The sequence below is a fragment of the Macrotis lagotis genome, chromosome 8 (assembly GCF_037893015.1).
Source record: "Macrotis lagotis isolate mMagLag1 chromosome 8, bilby.v1.9.chrom.fasta, whole genome shotgun sequence".
In the NCBI taxonomy this organism is placed as follows: domain Eukaryota; kingdom Metazoa; phylum Chordata; class Mammalia; order Peramelemorphia; family Peramelidae; genus Macrotis; species Macrotis lagotis.
Window position 1 is genome coordinate 86,433,602 of NC_133665.1, and position 17,761 is coordinate 86,451,362.

At 34.5% G+C, this 17,761-nt stretch overlaps 1 protein-coding gene across 2 annotated transcripts in view; it reads left to right on the forward strand.

The window, feature by feature from the left end:
* Window positions 1–17,761, forward strand: part of FSD1L (fibronectin type III and SPRY domain containing 1 like) — a 118,099-nt gene that overhangs the window by 41,499 nt on the left and 58,839 nt on the right. For both annotated transcript variants that reach the window (XM_074197574.1, XM_074197575.1), the window contains exons 5-6: window positions 857–879; window positions 9,399–9,520. In XM_074197574.1, the coding sequence (XP_074053675.1) occupies window positions 857–879; window positions 9,399–9,520 (145 nt within the window). The remainder of the gene's footprint in view (window positions 1–856; window positions 880–9,398; window positions 9,521–17,761) is intronic.

Below are 17,761 nucleotides of genomic sequence, written 5' to 3' on the forward strand. Positions count from 1 at the left end.
AGAAGGGAGTTAATGTATAAGGTTAATGGGCCATGGGCATGAGAGAGAGATTAAGAAAGAATAGTATAAAGCATAAACACTTCCATGGGCAGTACTTTTGCATGACAATAGACAAGACCATTAGATTGCAGAATTTGAAAAACTTTGAGCCATGATTCAGTTTTCTATGGAATTCTAATAGATCCAGGCAGCGTGGTTCATTTTCTTCCAGCATTGTACTTTTAAAAAAATCAAAATTTTTATCTTTTTTGGTTTATTGATCATTCCCTTTTACTTTGATCTATTGAAACTTCACAAACATTGTGTTCTTTTCCATGTCAAGGTATTGCTAATGATTTACCAGTAATATTTTGGATGACTCCCAGTTTCAGGGAGAAGGCAAATAAATAATTCTAGCTCTCATTTAAGATACTTTATAGAAACTACCCTAAGATACGAAGTAATAAATTTGGAAGATGTTGAATAAATAACAGTTTTGAAGCATCATAATTATAATTGGTTTCTTGAACTTCTCCACTTAGCTTTTGTATAAGGTCCATCTGATTAGTTCAGCCAAAAATGAATAAAGAAAAATGTGTTCAAGTCACCTGAAATTGGTCTTAAGTGGTATGCTGTCTTACTTTTGAACTGATTTATCTGGGTCCTAATCTATTAATACAGTTCTAACATTAAATTAACAAAAATTATAAGTTTATAAGAATGTTTTCTCATAAAATTTTCTGATAACTTGGTTTTGGTGAATGTTAACTAAACTGCTGCAGAGTTTGTATTCTAACTTTTCTTGCATGTTACTGCATTTGAAAGTTGCATGAAAGCACTAACTGCCTTCTTTCTCTTCTCCCTGACTTGCTCCAAGGCTGCCAGACAGATCAAAGATAGGTATGGTACATACTCTACATTACATCTTTTTTTAAAAAAAAAACTGTTGATTTCAAAGTCAGAAATGAAATTCAGTTTTTTTTGTTTTGTACCACAATCTTAGTGGTTGAAATAAAAATATTTAGCTGTAAGCTGGGGGAGGAGGGGGCTCCATTTTATATATCCTCTTGAAATATCTAGTATTTCGGGATGGCTATGTGGCACAGTAGATAGAGCACCAGCCCTGGAGTCAGGAGTACCTGAGTTCAAATGCGGCCTCAGACACTTAATAATTGCCTAGCTGTGTGGCCTTGGCAAGCCATTTAACCGCACTGCCTTGCAAAAAAGCTAAAAAAAAATTAAAAATAAAGAAATATCTAGTATTTCTCTTCATTTTTAAAATAGTTGAAGAAAAAATGTATTTCCCAGGTAATTTCATTTCTGACATAAATTCATTTATGTTGCCTGACATTATGCAGTAGGTTTGATACAGTCAATTCTTGATTCTCTTTTTTAATAAATGGGAGAAGTGTGATGAAATATTTTTGAAAAATAATATTTCTTAGAATGTATTTTTGTGCTTAAATTTGATATTCTGATAATATATATGGAATTTTGAACATTCTTGGGAGTCGGGTTGGTTTTCTAACATCCTCTACCTCTGTAGATATCTTCCCTTACCAACTCCTTTGTGCTTTTTCACTCCATGATGGGTGTTAACTGTTAATTCTAAAAATAATTCTAAACTCCTAGTACCTTCTTCTTTTTGTCCATTTCTACTTAGTGGCAACTCCTCTAGGAGAAGAAAGATAATGGAGATTTTTAGATGGTTGGTTAGTTTTTGGTAGTAGAACTGAATTTGATGGAAATCTTAGGATTCTGGTTAATAAGGCTAAAGTTTTATAAGAATTTCTGATGTTAAGATTGGATACTATTTGTAGAAAGTAGAAAAATTCATGGATCTTCTAGACAAAGATCAAGAATTGACTGTATTATGATTGTTAGCCTAAAATGTGTGCTTCCCTACCCACCCTTTTCTCTTTCCCTCATCCTTTTCCCCACTTTGCTTTGGGTTATGGGATTCTTTGAAAAGTATTACTGTTCTATGACATGCCCACCAATCTGTGATATATAGGATATTGTTTTCTCCATTGAGATGGGTTAATTTGCCAATCATGCACTATATATATGAAAGAATTTTCAAAATCATCAGTATATTTATTAATTTTGATAGAGGAATTTAGATTTCAATTCATACTGCTTCCTCTTTTATATCATTTAAGAACATGTTGCTTATTCTCATGCCTATAGAACTTTACAATTATGTAATATTGTGTTGTCTAATATATTTATTCTAAATTTTGTATTTAGATTTTTGATTGTGCTTATAAATCAAATGGGGAGAGCCAGGAGGGAAAGATAAAGATTTATTTTGAAAGAATATCAGTATTCTATATCAGTTACCTTTCTTTATTTAAAAATGAACTTGTTTATTTTAAGAAACTACACAAACTTTTAGATCAGGAGTTCTTAACTCGGGATCTGTGAATGTTTTAAAAAATTTGGTAAGTTTTTCATGTAACTTATTTCCTTTATGATCCTTTGTATTTTATTTTTATGCATTTAAAAATATTCTGATAAGTCATCAGTACACTTCATCAGACTGTGAAAAGGGTCCATACAAAATAAAATGGTTTTTGAATCAATTAATTCAGGTTTAAGTTGGATCCCTGGTCCATTGAGAGACTCAGTTCTTTCCAGCATTTTCTTTCTAGCATCATCTTCAGTTATAGAATATTCATATGATTTTGTCTGTGATAATTTGATTCCAAACTCCAGCACTTCACCCCCTTGATAGAAAAGAAATTTTGTTTTTTTGACTCTTTTTTTTTTTTGCAAGGCAAATGGGGTTAAGTGGCTTGCCCAAGGCCACACAGCTAGGTAATTATTAAGTGTCTGAGCCCAGATTTGAACCCAGGTACTCCTGACTCTAAGGCCGGTGCTTTATCCACTATGCCACCTAGCCGCCCTGATTTTTTGACTCTTAATGTTTATTTTCTTGAGCTTTAAGATACTCTATATGACCCAAGATCATATAGGGCCTATAGTCAAGATCTGTGGCCAAATGACAGTAGTCATCTGATCAGTAAACTTCTTATGCTGCTGAACTTCCTGTCCCTAATTGATCATCACCTTACAATTGAATCCAGAATTCTAGACTGACAAGTTTTATGGCTACAAGATGAAGATCAACATGGATGGTTTCCTTTGTTTTGCCTTGTTCCTACATAATGTGCTAGTACCTTGAATTTAATTGAGGAGTAGCCACTGAATACAGAACTCAACCAACACAAACAACATTTGGACACTTATGGACACCCTTTGATAAGTAGATGCTAATTTGGGGAAAGAGGAAGAAAAGGTATTTGACCCCAGCTCCTTGAAATTTTATCTATCTGGAAGCTGTTCTGGAGTCAACTTGATGCTGTCAAGTGTTTTAATTAATGTGATGATGTTTGGGAAGCATATTAAGGGTAGGTTTGGGCCACTAAGAACCTAGACAAAATTGAGACTATATATGAAAGGGCTTTAAGAAAAGATTCAAGAAAAGAAGAATGAAGAGCACTAGTTGTTTTTGGATGTTAATAGTGACCAGGATCTAGCAATCATGTTCATAATAATGACCTATAAAATTTGGACTTGGAAAAAAGTCATTACTATTAATAGCATTTTTCATTTGGAGAGGAACAACATCCTCAATCTGTTACTTTTCATGATGTTATAATATTTTATGAAGGTTATATTTACAGTATATGTGAAAATGGATAGGGAGTTATTTGAGGATACACTAATACTTTGTGACATGAAATGACAAAGTTGCCAAAAGGCTGATTGGATACGAGGGTTTTCTGGCATTTTTATGTTCTAAGAGTTGTTATCTGTCATGGTCAAACTGATAGAAAAACAAGTTCACTTAGTCCAACCATCTCACTTTATTTTAAGTTTTTTCTTGATAACATCATTTTTACTTCTGATTGTGTCCCTACCTACTTCCCTTCTTGGTGAGCAATCTCTTTGAACAAAGAATAAAGAAGGGGGGGAAAAGCAGTTCCTGAAAACTAGTCAACACCATTTATGTTGATACACAGTTTCACAGTGTTCTTCACTCAAAACTTACCTTTTTTGCTCATGAGGAAACTGAAATTCAGAGATATTGAAAGGTCTTGGACTTTTTAATTAACCTTTGACTTAACCTGCCATTTTAATTCTTCACAGACAGGCATTCTGTGACATTGTCATAAATTGTTTTGTCTTAATTATATGTCAGATACTTCATTAATACTATCATTATTAAGACATATAATTAATGTCATAAATTTTAAAATACTAATTTTTTTCTGATCTGTTTTATTCTGCCTAAACCATTCAGAAGAAAATCAAATTGAGGAAAAGAGCATAATCAAAGGAATTGCCTCCAGTTCTGTCTCATTCAATGATCTCTCTCTTAGCCTTACTTCTTCTTCTGCCCCTTCCCACTTTTTTTCCTTCCACTCTTTTATATCTGTGGTTTGTTTCCCACTCCTGCCCCAAATTGTTGTAAACAAGGTCTACATCTTCCACACTTTCTCTAACTATCTATGTTTCTAGACTTTGGGAGTTTTCATTCACCCTGATCTATTTCTCTCTGCCCTGTGAGTTTTTACTACTAGAAATACCTTTTGAAGAACTAGGTCTAGTTTAAAGTTCAGCTTTTATTGATTAGATGATGTGATAGAGATTACCAGTTCCCCTTTCTGCAGTATTATCAACTCTGCTTGCTTGCTTGCTTGCTTGCTTGCTTGCTTGCTTCCTTCCTTCCTTCCTTCCTTCCTTCCTTTCTTTGTCTCCTTTGGAGAAAACATATATTTGTTTTAATTTTCACCATGGTGTAAGTCATGATTTCACAATTATATGATGGCAGAGGAAGGTTTTATTGAAGATTGTTTTAAAGTGTCTGAACAGAGAAATGAGTAGAAATAAAGGAGGTGAGAGGCAATAGACAAATTCTAGTGTTTATAATGACATGGGGTAGATAAGATAAGGGGAAGATGTGAGAATAACAGTTTTATTTAAGGGTCATTGTCTTGCATTTCTTTCTTGCCTGGGTAGACAAGGTAGAGATCAACTTAGGGTACAACAAGCAATATAATACATGATATACTTTTTTACCATTAATAAAAGTAAATTCAGTTCAATTCAGTAATCTCTTGTTAAGTCCCTACTATTTGCTGGGTACTATGCTAAGAGCTGGGAATATGAATAAATATATATATATATATATATATCCTCTTCTCAAGTATCTTATAATGTAATTAGAAGAAGTTTCATGACCAAAAAGAAGCTGGAAATGAGTGGACAGTTCAGAAGGTACCTGGCATGAGGGTATGATGTTGTGTGAAGTTAAAACCAAGCAGAAGTGGAAAGTTAGGTGGAAAATTCAGATCCTAACATTCATTAAAGGAAAGCTCAGGGAAGAATTTGTTCTACTCTTTAGCCCTTCAATCAGAGGGGAGAGAGGAGAATGAAGGAGTTGAGATGCTGTTGAATATTCAAAACTTACCTAGTGAGATGATGAGATTTCAGCTGATCGGTTTATCCTTGGTGGGCATGCTATTTCTGGAGTCTAATCAGATTAGAAGTGCTAATGGAGGTGAAGTTAGGGCAAGTAGGTGGTGCACTGGATAGAATAAATGCCCTGTAGCCAGGAGGCCCTGAATTTAAATCCAACCTCAGACACTTGTTACCTACTAGCTGTGTGACCATAGGCAAGTCAGTTAACCCCATTGCCCCACAAAGAAAAAAAAAGGAAGGGAGGGAGGGAGGAAAGAAAGGGGGGGGATAAGAAAACTACTTAATAGTAGTACCTAATGGTTCATCTGCTTTTAGTGCCAGAAGATTTTTTTTCTTCCACAACACTGAACTACTTTCTTGTCCTTTATTAATAAAGATTCAAAGGTGCCATTGAACAATCAGGCATAGGGGTGGGATGATGCCTGTTCCTTAGAACATATGCATATTTATCTTAATCTTGAATGTATAGTGGAGTTTGAGAGTTAGTGATGAAGGTAAAGTTGGATAGATCACAAGAGAAATGTCTTTTGACTCTAGCTATGGATCCTGGTACAAATCACTGAATTTCTTGAGCCTCAGTTTTCTCATTTGTAAAATAACAAAGAATTGAAAATTACAAGTTGATGGAAGAGATAATTTGACAAATGCAAAGTAGCATTTTATAGTGGAAAGAATACTGGCTTTTTAATCAATATCTATTAACTGTATATACACACACATACACATATACATTTAAAAAATGTGTGTAAATATAGAAGGACTTAGAACATCTGGGTTCAAGTCCTAAGTCAATTTATCTTTCTGTCCCTCAGTTTCCTCAACTGTAAAATGAGTTTGGGTTGGTAGGTGTCAATAGTCCTTTGGAGATTTAGATCTAAACTCATCCATTAAATCTCTACCACTTAGTTCTTCCTGTGTGACTGTAGGCAAGTCACTTGATCTCTTCGGGCCTTAATATTTTCATCTATAAAATGAGGAGTTGGACTAAATGATTTTTGAGGTCTTTTCCATCTCTAAATCTCTTATCCAATGATCTTCACATTCATTTTAAAGCATTATAAATAAACCAAGAAAAGCATATTTAAAAAGAGTAGACTAAATATCAGAAATAAAGTACTTTACTCTCATTATAAGCCTTAAAAAATCCAAATAAGTAAATATTATGAATATTATATCCCCTTTACAGATTAGGAAACTGAGGCTCCAAGAAGTCAAGTGACTTGCCCAAAAGAAAAGCTCTTATTTGGGATTTCAGATTCTAAATCTAGCATTCTTTAATAATATAAAACTTCATCTCTTTCCAATGAATCAAGCCATAATTAAAATGCAAGATTTTAATATAATTATAACCAAAATTAAATTAAGCCATAATTGAAATATACAAGATAAACTACTACAGTGTGGCACTAAGGCATGTTGTACAGGTAGCTAGATGGTGCAATGGTTAGGGCACTAAACTTGGAGTCAGGAGGACAGGAGTTTGAATCCAGTCTCAGATGTTTGACATTAATTAGCTGTATGTTCTTGGGCAACTCACTTAATTCTGTTTGTCTCACATCCAGGGCCATTTCCAGTTGTCTTGATTCATATCTGATCAGTGTACCCAAATGGCTTTGGAGGAGAAAATGAGGCTGGTGATTTAGCACTGAACCCCCTACTACAATCCAATTCATGTGCTTGTCCATGGCATCACCTCCCTGATGTCATGGTTTTCTTCAAGAATGGAGGACAAACATACATACATACATACATACATACATACATACAAGGCATGATGTGGCCAATAAGGCATAATTGTCCAAATATATTCAGCTGGTTTAGTGTAGTCAGTAAATTCAATAAGGGTATATTGAAGCCAATAAGTATTGAAAATTATATATACTTTATATAAAATTTATATATATATATATAAAGTATGTTATATATTTATATATTACATATATTTGTATTTTATAGTTCTGTATATAGTTTTTCCTTTTTTCATAAGGCATGTATATTCAATGATACAGTTTTTTTTTAAGGTTTTGGTTATTCAATGATACAGTTTTTTTTTAAGGTTTTGGTAATTTTTTACAATGTGTCTTTTTTAAAAAATGATTTCTCCAAACACTAAAATTAGCTTTTTCCTATGTGTCATAGATTAGTAAATGTGAATTTGTATGAAAGGTTTATTGCTTTTAAAATGCATGAATCCTTTAAAAATATTTCATTGAACCTCAAAACTTATGAACTAAAATTCTTATTTAGTTTGTGTTAGGTTTGATGGGAGCTAATGTAATAAGTTATTTAATAGTCTTCATTTATTCAGTAAGGATTTACTTTGACTGCTTTGCACATAACTTTTTCAGATGTCAAAGCTGCTTCATAAAATAAAGAAATTATTCTCCTATAACTTGACCAAATAAGACCTTTGTAGTAGAATTCCAATCTGTTGAAATGGTGGATATTGGGAACCTGACTTTGAATTTGGTGATTTTGGTAAACAGATTGTTCTTTTAAAACATCTTCCTAAACTTGAAATTATATAACGTAAGGGCAATGTATTTGAGAAGTCTCTTGATTACAAGATTTGATTCTGATGATCTGGTTGATTAACTGGTTATCTCCTTCGTTCAGTGTTCTGGGTGCAGCTGTAATTCATGCTTGGTTGAAAGGTTTAGCTTTTCCCTGTGTTCAGTCTAACAACCAGTTTACCATGCTTTTGGGAATTTATCATGGTTGGAAAAATTGGAATTTTAGGAGAAAATGTAACATTTAGAAGGCATTCTGAATTTTTTAAGACAAAATATTACCCTCTATTAATGTAGATTGGCTTCAGTTCTGCAATTTAAAGGCTCACAGCCTGGGGCACCAAGAGTTTAAGAGACATACTCAGGCTCACATAACCTGTATATATGTCAGAGGTGGGATTACTTTATTATGATTTACTAATTAAAAAAAACAAAAGTATAGAAATTGAATAAATTCCTACCTAAATTCCATTTTGATAGTAAATTGATTTTTTAAGCTTTTAAGTGCACCTACCTGTACAGGCATTTTGTAAATTTAAGATGCTCTATTGTAGCCTAAATACATCTAGAATATAGTATTTAATTCTCCATACATTTAAGAACATCATGGATAAGTTGAACAGTGTCCAGAAGAGGGCAATCAGGAGCACATGTTAGGTATGTTGTAGTGTACATTCCTTTTAAATGTGGATTGGATTCAATGGTCACTAAGGTCACTTCTAATGCAAATTCTGTGATTTTGTGAAAGTCTCCAGTTTACTGGTTCTTGCTTTCTTAAATATCAATATTTTACTATCTTTAATTTTAAAACAGTCTTTAAAATGTAATAGTTGTACCCTAATTACATGCAGCATAGTACTATTACGGTTGTTGTTCACTTAACTGTTTCACCTAGATCCTCATTGCTATTTACCAAGCTATGCATCTTCTCTTTTGAGAGTATATTGTCATTGAACTGGTATTAAAAGGCAAAGTATGAATAGAGGAATTATTTGGACATAATTTTTAGCATTTAGAAAAAGAACTGAGACTGGCATTGTGAATGAGGTTTTGGTATGATTTTATGTATAAGTGAGGAATAGTGATTAGTTCTAAGACTGTGAACTTCTCTAAAGTTTATGTAATTATTTGTTGAAATTTTTTTTGGTTAAATGCCTATATAAAAATAAAAAATAGTGAATGAGAGTCACCAAATCCATTGATAAAATTTAATCTTCCATTAAACAAAATTTTGCAATTTTTAATGTAATTTTAGAAAGAACCCAAAACTCATTCTAATTACATATTGACAGATTTATCTCTGACACCATCTTCTGAAATTATTAAACATTCATTACTTATTCATTTTATGAATTAATTTGATAACCTCCCATGCCTTCTCTTCTTTTTTTGACCATGTCACTTTTGTGTTTGATATAGAGTCACAATGGCTTCAGCTTTTCGCCTTTCTTTGAAACCAAAGGTCAGTGATAACATGACTCACCTAATGGTGGATTTTTCTCAGGAAAGACAGATGCTCCAGACTTTGAAGTTTTTGCCAGGTAAGTGCAAAAATTAATGTGGTGTTCTTATTTTTGTCTTTTTAAAAGTTTTTTTTTCCTATAGTAAACAGTTGTTTGATTATTTTCATTTAGTTGGGCCAAATATGGGCAAAATTAGCAATGTGATCTTTTGATTGTTGTTCAGATTTTTCAGTTGTGTCCAACTCTTTTTGACTCCATTTTAGATTTTCTTAGTAAAGATTCTGGAATGGTTTGCCATTTCCTTCTCAAGCTCATTTTGCAGATGAGGAACTGGGGCAAATAGGGTTAGGTGACATACCCAGGGTCACACAGTTAATAAGTGTTTGAGGCCATATTTGAATTCAGAAAGATGAGTCTTCTTGACTTTAGGCCTGACACTCCATCCACTGTACCACTTTTAATTAAGTGTTAATTTTTAAAAAATTAATATTTTTTCCCCCAAATACATGGAAAAAACAATTTTAAACTTTCATTTTTTAAAACTTTTGAGTCCTGGGGGCAGCTAGGTGGCACAGTGAATAGAGCACTGTCCTTGGAGTCAGGAGTACCTGAGTTCAAATTTGGCCTCAAGACACTCAATAATTACCTAGCAGTGTGGCCTTGGGCAAGCCACTTAACCCCATTTGCTTTGCAAAAAACTAAAAAAAAAAAGCCCCGAACTTTTGAGTCCCAAATCTTCCCCTTCTCTCCTTTTCCCTTTCCCCATTGCCATTTTCTTATTCTGCTCATTTTACAGATGAGAAACCGAGGCAAATAGGATTAAGTGACCTGCTCAGGGTCATGCAACTACTAAGTATATGAGGTTAGATCTGAACTCAGGAAATGTAGATTAAACATGTGCATTCATGCAAAAACTTATTTTCATTTTAGTTGTTTTAAAAGAAAACACAAGAAAACAACAGGAAAGATAAAGTGAAGAAAAAGTATGCTTCCATCTATATTCAGATTCCATCAGTTCTCTCTCTGGAGATGAGTAGCATTTTTTATCATAAATCCTTCAGAATTATTTTATGTGTTGCTGAGAATATCCAAGTCATTCATAGTTGATCATTATATGTATTGCTGTTACTGAATACAGTGTTCTCCTGGTTGTTCTCATTTCATTTTATATTAGATCATATAAGTCCAGATTTTTCTGAGAGCATCCTGTTGTCATTTTTTTTTTTTTAGGATTTTGCAAGGCAATGGGGTTAAATGGCTTGCCCAAGGCCACACAGCTAGGTAATTATTGAGTGTCTGAGGCCGGATTTGAACCCAGGTACTCCTGACTCCAGGGCCGGTGCTCTATCCACTGCGCCATCTAGCCGCCTCTCCTGTTGTCATTTCTTACAGCACAATAGTGATCTATCACAATCATATATAACATGTGCAGCTATTCAGTGGAGAGTTAATTTTAAAATGGTAAAAGTAAGGTAAAATTTTTCTTTGAATAGTCCCTTCTGCCATTGTATGTTATTATGATTGTTTTTACTTATTGACATATTAAAATAATGGTTTGTCCTCAATCAAGTCAGAGTCATTTAAAAAGTTGGGGCAAAATGGGTAGGAATGATCCAGTATTTAAACATTTTAAATGATGAAGGTTCAGAAAATATACCAAGTTTTGAGTTAAATAATCCAACTTTGGTTATTATTTTAAAAATTATTGTAAAATTTCAAGCGAGATATTATTACTAAGTTAATGAATATTATCTTTAAAAAGTTTTTGAGGGGTGGCTAGGTGGCGCAGTGGATAGAGCACCGGCCCTGGAGTCAGGAGTACCTGGGTTCAAATCCGGTCTCAGACACTCAATAATTACCTAGCTGTGTGGCCTTGGACAAGCCACTTAACCCCATTTGCCTTGCAAAAACCTAAAAAAAAAAGTTTTTGAAATCTAACTAGAGAGTTTGAGCAAAGTTGCACTTGTTATAGATCTGCCTTAGTTGCTGAGTCTAATGCTGAATAACTATTTTTGTTTTAAGTTATTTAAATAGTTTATTTGGATAGTATTAGACATCATGTGATACAGTGAAAAGAACATGTAAATTTAGACCTGACCTACTTTCAATTTTGATTCTAGCTATGGTTGGAGCCTGGTAAAAATCACTGAACTTTTTTTTTCTTTTCTTTTTTTCTTTTTCTTTAATATTCTCATTTTGTACAAATAATGTTTTTTAATACATTAATAAAATATTCTTAAGAGTAAATGAAATACCCCCTCCCCCCCATAAATATAGACCTGCTTGAGCGATAAAAGGGAGAGAAAAAATTAAAATTAAAAAAAGTAATAGTAATAATTGTAGGTCTGGCCAGGTGGCACAATGGACGGAGCACCTGCCCTGGAGCCACGAGCACTGGAGCCCACATCTGGCCCTGTATACCCAGCAATCACCCAGCCGTGTGACATACAAGCCACCCAAACCCCACTGCCCTGTAAAAACCAAAAAAAAGAAGAAAAAAAAGACCCAAAATAAAATAAAATAGTAATAATAATAGGGGTGGCTGGGTGGCAGACAGAGCATTGGCCCTTGAGCCAGGAGCACCCGGGTACAAATCCGGCCTCAGACACCCAACGGTCACCCTGCTATGCAGCCCCAGGCAGGCCACCCAGACCCATTTGCCCTGCAACCCCCCCCCAAAAAAAATAATAATAAAAAATGTGCTTGAATCTTTGTTCCAACACCAGCAACTCTGTCGTGGGTAGATCACATTCTTTATGATAAATCCATCGCAAAAGTTACTTCCATATTTTTCCACCATTGCCATTGCTGATTGCAACTCCCTCCTTTTGTATTTCTCCACTACCATGTACTATATTTTCTCTCTCCTTTCACTCTGACTCTGCTGTAGGGTAGCTGAGTGGCGCAGCAGACAGATCCCTGGTCCTGGGGCCAAGAGGCCCAGAGCCCCCCTACCTCCCCTTAGGCCCAGCATCCACCTGGCTCTGTGGTCCTGGACAGGCCATCCAATCCCAGCCCCTTGCAAGAAGTAAAAAAGAAAATGTTTATATCTGATCACTCTCCCACCATGGTCCATCCTCTCCTCCATCACTCACATTCCCCCCCACTTCCCCCTGTCCCCCTCTCTCCTTCTTACTCCAGATGCCTATACCCCATTGAGTATATATGTTGTTTCTTCTCCTAGCCACCTCTGATGAGAGTGAAGATTCCCTCATTCCCCCTTGCCTTCTCCCCTTCCATATCATTGCAATAGCTCATTGTAATAAAGAAAAATCTTATGTGAAATATCTTGGCCTATTCCCCCTCTCCTTTTTCTCTCTCCCATTATATTTCCCTTTTTTCTATTGACTCCATTTTACACCATATTTTATCTTCAAATTCAGCTTTCTCCTGTGCTTCAACTATATAAAAGCTCCCTCTACCTGCTCTATTAACTGAGAAGGTTCATATGAGTATTATCAATGTCATTTTTCTATGCAAGAATACATGTAGTTCATCATCATTAAGTCCCTCATATTTTCCCCCTCTCCTTCAATCTCCATGCTTCACCTGAGTCCTGTATCTGAAGATCAAACCTTCTGTTCAGCTCTGGCCATTCCAACAGGAACATTTGAAATTCCCCTGGTTCATTGAAAGTCCATCTTTTTCCCTGGAAGAAGACATTCATTTTTGCTGGGTAGTTGATTCTTGGTTGCATTCTAAGCTCTTTTGCCTTCTGGTATATTATATTCCAAGCCCTACGAGCTTCCCATGTAGTTGCTGTTAAGTCCTGTGTGATCCTGACTGCAGCTCCACGATATTTGAACTGTGTCCTTCTGGCTGCTTGTAATATTTTCTCTTTGACTTGGGAGTTCTGGAATTTGACTATAATATTCCTGGGGGTTGGGTCTTTGGGATCTTTTTCTCAGGGGGATCGGTGGATTCTCTCCATTTCTATTTTGCCTTCTGCTTCTAGGATATCAGGGCAATTTTCCTGTAGTAATTCTTTGAAAATGATGTCAAGGCTCTTTTCCTGATCATGACTTTCAGGTATTCCAATAATTTTTAAATTATCTTTCCTAAATCTGTTTTCCATATCAGTTGTTTTTTCAATGAGATGTTTCACATTTTCTTCTAACTTTTCATTTTTTTGGTTTTGAAGTATTGATTCCTGGTTTCTTGTAAATTCATCAATCTCCCTGAATTCTATTCCTTGTCTGAAGGATTTGTTCTCCTCAGAGAGTTTTCTTATCTCTTTTTCCATCTGGCCAATTCTGCTTTTTTTTTCCTAGCTATTTTTAATTTTTATTAAAGATATTATTTGAGTTTTACAGTTTTCCCCCAATCTTGCTTCCCTCCCCCCATCCCCACCCCACAGATAGCACTCCATCAGTCTTTCCTTTGTTTCCATGTTGTACCTCGATCCAAGTTGGGTGTGATGAGAGAGAAATCATATCCTTAAAGAGAACAGAATTCTCAGAAGTAACCAGATGAAACCATAAGACATCTGGGTTTTTTGTTTTCCGAATTAAAGGGAATAGTCCTTGTACTTTGTTCAAACTCCACAGCTCCTTATCTGGATACAGATGGTACTCTCCTTTGCAGACAGCCCAAAATTGTTCCCAATTGTTGCACTGATGGAATGAGCAAGTCCTTCAAGGTTGAACATCACTCCCATGTTGTTGTTAGGGTGTACAGTGTTTTTCTGGTTCTGCTCATCTCACTCAGCATCAGTTCATGCAAATCCCTCCAGTTTTCCCTGAAATCCCGTCCCTCCTGGTTTCTAATAGAACAATAGTGTTCCATGACATACATATACCACAGTTTGCTAAACCATTCCCCAATTGAAGGGCATTTACTGGCTTTCCAATTCTTTGCCACCACAAACAGGGCTGCTGTAAATCTTTTTTTTACAAGTAATGTTTTTACCCTTTTTCCTCATCTCTTCAGGGTATAGACCCAGTAGTGGTATTGCTGGGTCAAAGGGTATGCACATTTTTGTTGCCCTTTGGGCATAGTTCCAAATAGCTCTCCAGAAGGGTTGGATGAGTTCACAGCTCCACCAACAGTGTAATAGTGTCCCAGATTTCCCACATCCCTTCCAACAATGATCATTATCCTTCCTGGTCATACAGGCCAATCTGAGAGGTGTGAGGTGGTACCTCAGCAAAGCTTTAATTTGCATTTCTGTAATAATTAATGATTTAGAGCATTTTTTCATGTGGCTATGGATTGCTTTGATCTCCTCATCTGTAAATTGCGTTTGCATATCCTTTGACCATTTGTCAATTGGGGAATGGCTTTTTGTTTTAAAAATATGACTCAGTTCTCTGTATATTTTAGAAATGAGTCCTTTGTCAGAATCATTAGTTGTAAAGATTGTTTCCCCAATTTAATACTTTTCTTTTGATCTTGATTACATTGGTTTTCTCTGTGCAAAAACTTTTTAATTTAATGTAATCGAAATCATCTAATTGGTTTTTAGTGATGTTCTTCAACTCTTCCTTAGTCATAAACTGTTCCCCTTTCCATAGATCTGACAGGTAGATTAGTCCTTGATCTTCTAATTTGCTTATAGTATTGTTTTTTATGTCTATGTCCTGTAACCATTTGGATCTTATCTTTGTAAAGAGTGTGAGGTGTTGGTCTAATCTAAGTTTCTTCCATACTAACTTCCAATTATCCCAGCAGTTTTTATCAAAGAGGGAGTTTTTATCCCAGTGGCCTGACTCTTTGGGTTTATCAAACAGCAGATTACTATAATCCTCCTGCTTTTACACCTAGTCTATTCCACTGGTCCACCACTCTATTTCTTAGCCAATACCAAACAGTTTTCATGACTGATGCTTTATAATATAATTTTAGATCTGGTAGTGCAAAGCCACCTTTGTTTGCATTTTTTTTTCATTAAGCTCCTGGCAATTCTTGACTTTTTATTTCTCTATATGAATTTACTTACAATTTTTTCTAGCTCATTAAAGTAATTTTTTTTAGAATTTTGATTGGTAGGGCACTAAACAGATAGTTTAGTTTTGGTAGAATTGTCATTTTGATTATATTAGCTCTACCTATCCATGAGCAGTTTACATTTGCCCAGTTATTTAAGTCTGATTTAATTTGTGTGAGAAGTGTTTTATAATTGTTTTCAAAAAGATTCTGAGTCTGTCTTGGCAAATAGACTCCCAAATATTTTACACTGTCTGAGGTTACTTTGAATGGAATTTCTCTTTCTAGCTCTTCCTGCTGTTTCTTGCTAGTCATATATAGGAAAGTTGAGGATTTATGGGGGTTTATTTTATAACCTGCAACTTTGCTAAAATTTCTAATTGTTTCCAGTAGTTTTTTAGATGATTTCTTGGGATTCTCTAGGTAGACCATCATGTCATCTGCAAATAGTGAGAGTTTTGTCTCTTCCTTCCCAATTCTAATTCCTTTAATTTTCTTTTTCTTCTCTAATTGCTGATGCTAACATTTCTAATACAATGTTGAATAGTAGTGGTGATAATGGGCACCCTTGTTTCACCCATGATCTTATTGGGAATGCCTCTAGCCTCTCCCCATTGAGTATAATGCTTGTTGATGGTTTCAGATAGATACTGCTAATTATTTTAAGGAACAGTCCATTTATTTCTACACTCTCTAGTGTTTTTAATAGGAATGGATGCTGTATTTTGTCAAAAGCTTTTTCAGCATCTATTGATATGATCATATGGTTTCTAATAGGTTTGTTATTGATATAATTGAGTATACTAACAGTTTTCCTAATATTGAACCAACCCTGCATTCCTGGAATAAATCCTACTTGATCATAATGTATTATCCTAGTGATGACTTGTTGTAGTCATTTTGCTAAGATTTTATTTAGGATTTTTGCATCTATATTCATCAGGGAAATAGGTCTATAATTTTCTTTCTGTTTTAACTCTTCCTGGTGTAGGTAACAGTACCATATTGGTTTCATAGAAAGAGTTAGGCAGAGTTCCATCTTTCCCTATTTTTCCAAAGAGTTTATATAGGATTGGAACCGATTGTTCCTTAAATGTTTGGTAGAATTCACTTGTGAATCCATCAGGCCCTGGAGATTTTTTTTAGGGAGTTTAATAATGGCTTGTTGAATTTCTTTTTCTGAGATAGGGTTGTTTAGGTATTTAATGTCTTCTTCATTTAACCTGGGCAACTTATATTTTTGTAAATATTCATCTATCTCACTTAGATTATCAAATTTATTGGCATAAAGTTGGGCAAAATAATTTCGAATTATTACTTTAATTTCCTCCTCATTGGTGGTGAGTTCACCTTTTTCATTTATAATACTAGGAATTTGGTTTTCTTCTTTCTTTTTTTTAATCCAATTGACCAGAGGTTTATCAATTTTATTGGTTTTTTCATAATACCAACTTTTGGTTTTATTTATTAATTCAATAGTTTTTTTGCTTTCAATTTTATTAATTTCTCCTTTAATTTTTAAAATTTCTAATTTGGTATTTGATTGAAGATTTTAGATTTGTTCTTTCTCTAATTTTTTTAGTTGCATCTTTAGTTCATTGATTTCCTCTTTCTCCAATTTATTCATATAAGCATTTAGAGCTATAATATATCCCCTGAGAGTTGCTTTGAATGAATCCCATAGGTTTTGGTATTTGTTTCATTATTATCATTATCTAGGATAAAATGGTTAATTCTTTCTATAATTTGTTTTTTGGTCCACTCATTTTTTAAGATGAGGTTATTCAGTTTCCAATTTGCTCTGGGTCTATATCTCTTTGGCCTAGTATTGCATATGACTTTTATTGCATTGTGTTCTGAGAAAGATGTATTCACTATTTCTGCCTTTCTGCAGTTGATCATTAGGTTTTTATGTCCTAGTACATGGTCAATTTTTGTATAAGTTCCATGTACTGCAGAGAAAAAGGTATATTCCTTCCTATCCCTATTCAGTTTCCTCCATAAGTCTACCATATCTAATTTTTCTAACAATCTATTTACCTCCCTAATTTCTTTCTTGTTTGTTTTATGATTTGATATATCTAGATCTGATAGCGGGAGGTTGAGGTCTCCTACTAGTAGAGTTTTGCTGTCTATGTCTTCCTGTAATTCTTTCAGCTTCTCCTCTAAGCATTTGGGTGCTGTCCCACTGGGTACATATATATATTCAATATTGAAATGACTTTATTGTCTATGGTACCTTTTAGGAGGATAAAGTTTCCTTCCTTATCTCTTTTAATGCTATCTATTTTTGCTGCTGCTTTGTCTGAGATAAGGATTGCTACCCCTGCTTTTTTTACTTCAGCTGAAGCAAAATATATTTTGCTCCAACCTTTTACCTTTACTCTATATGTA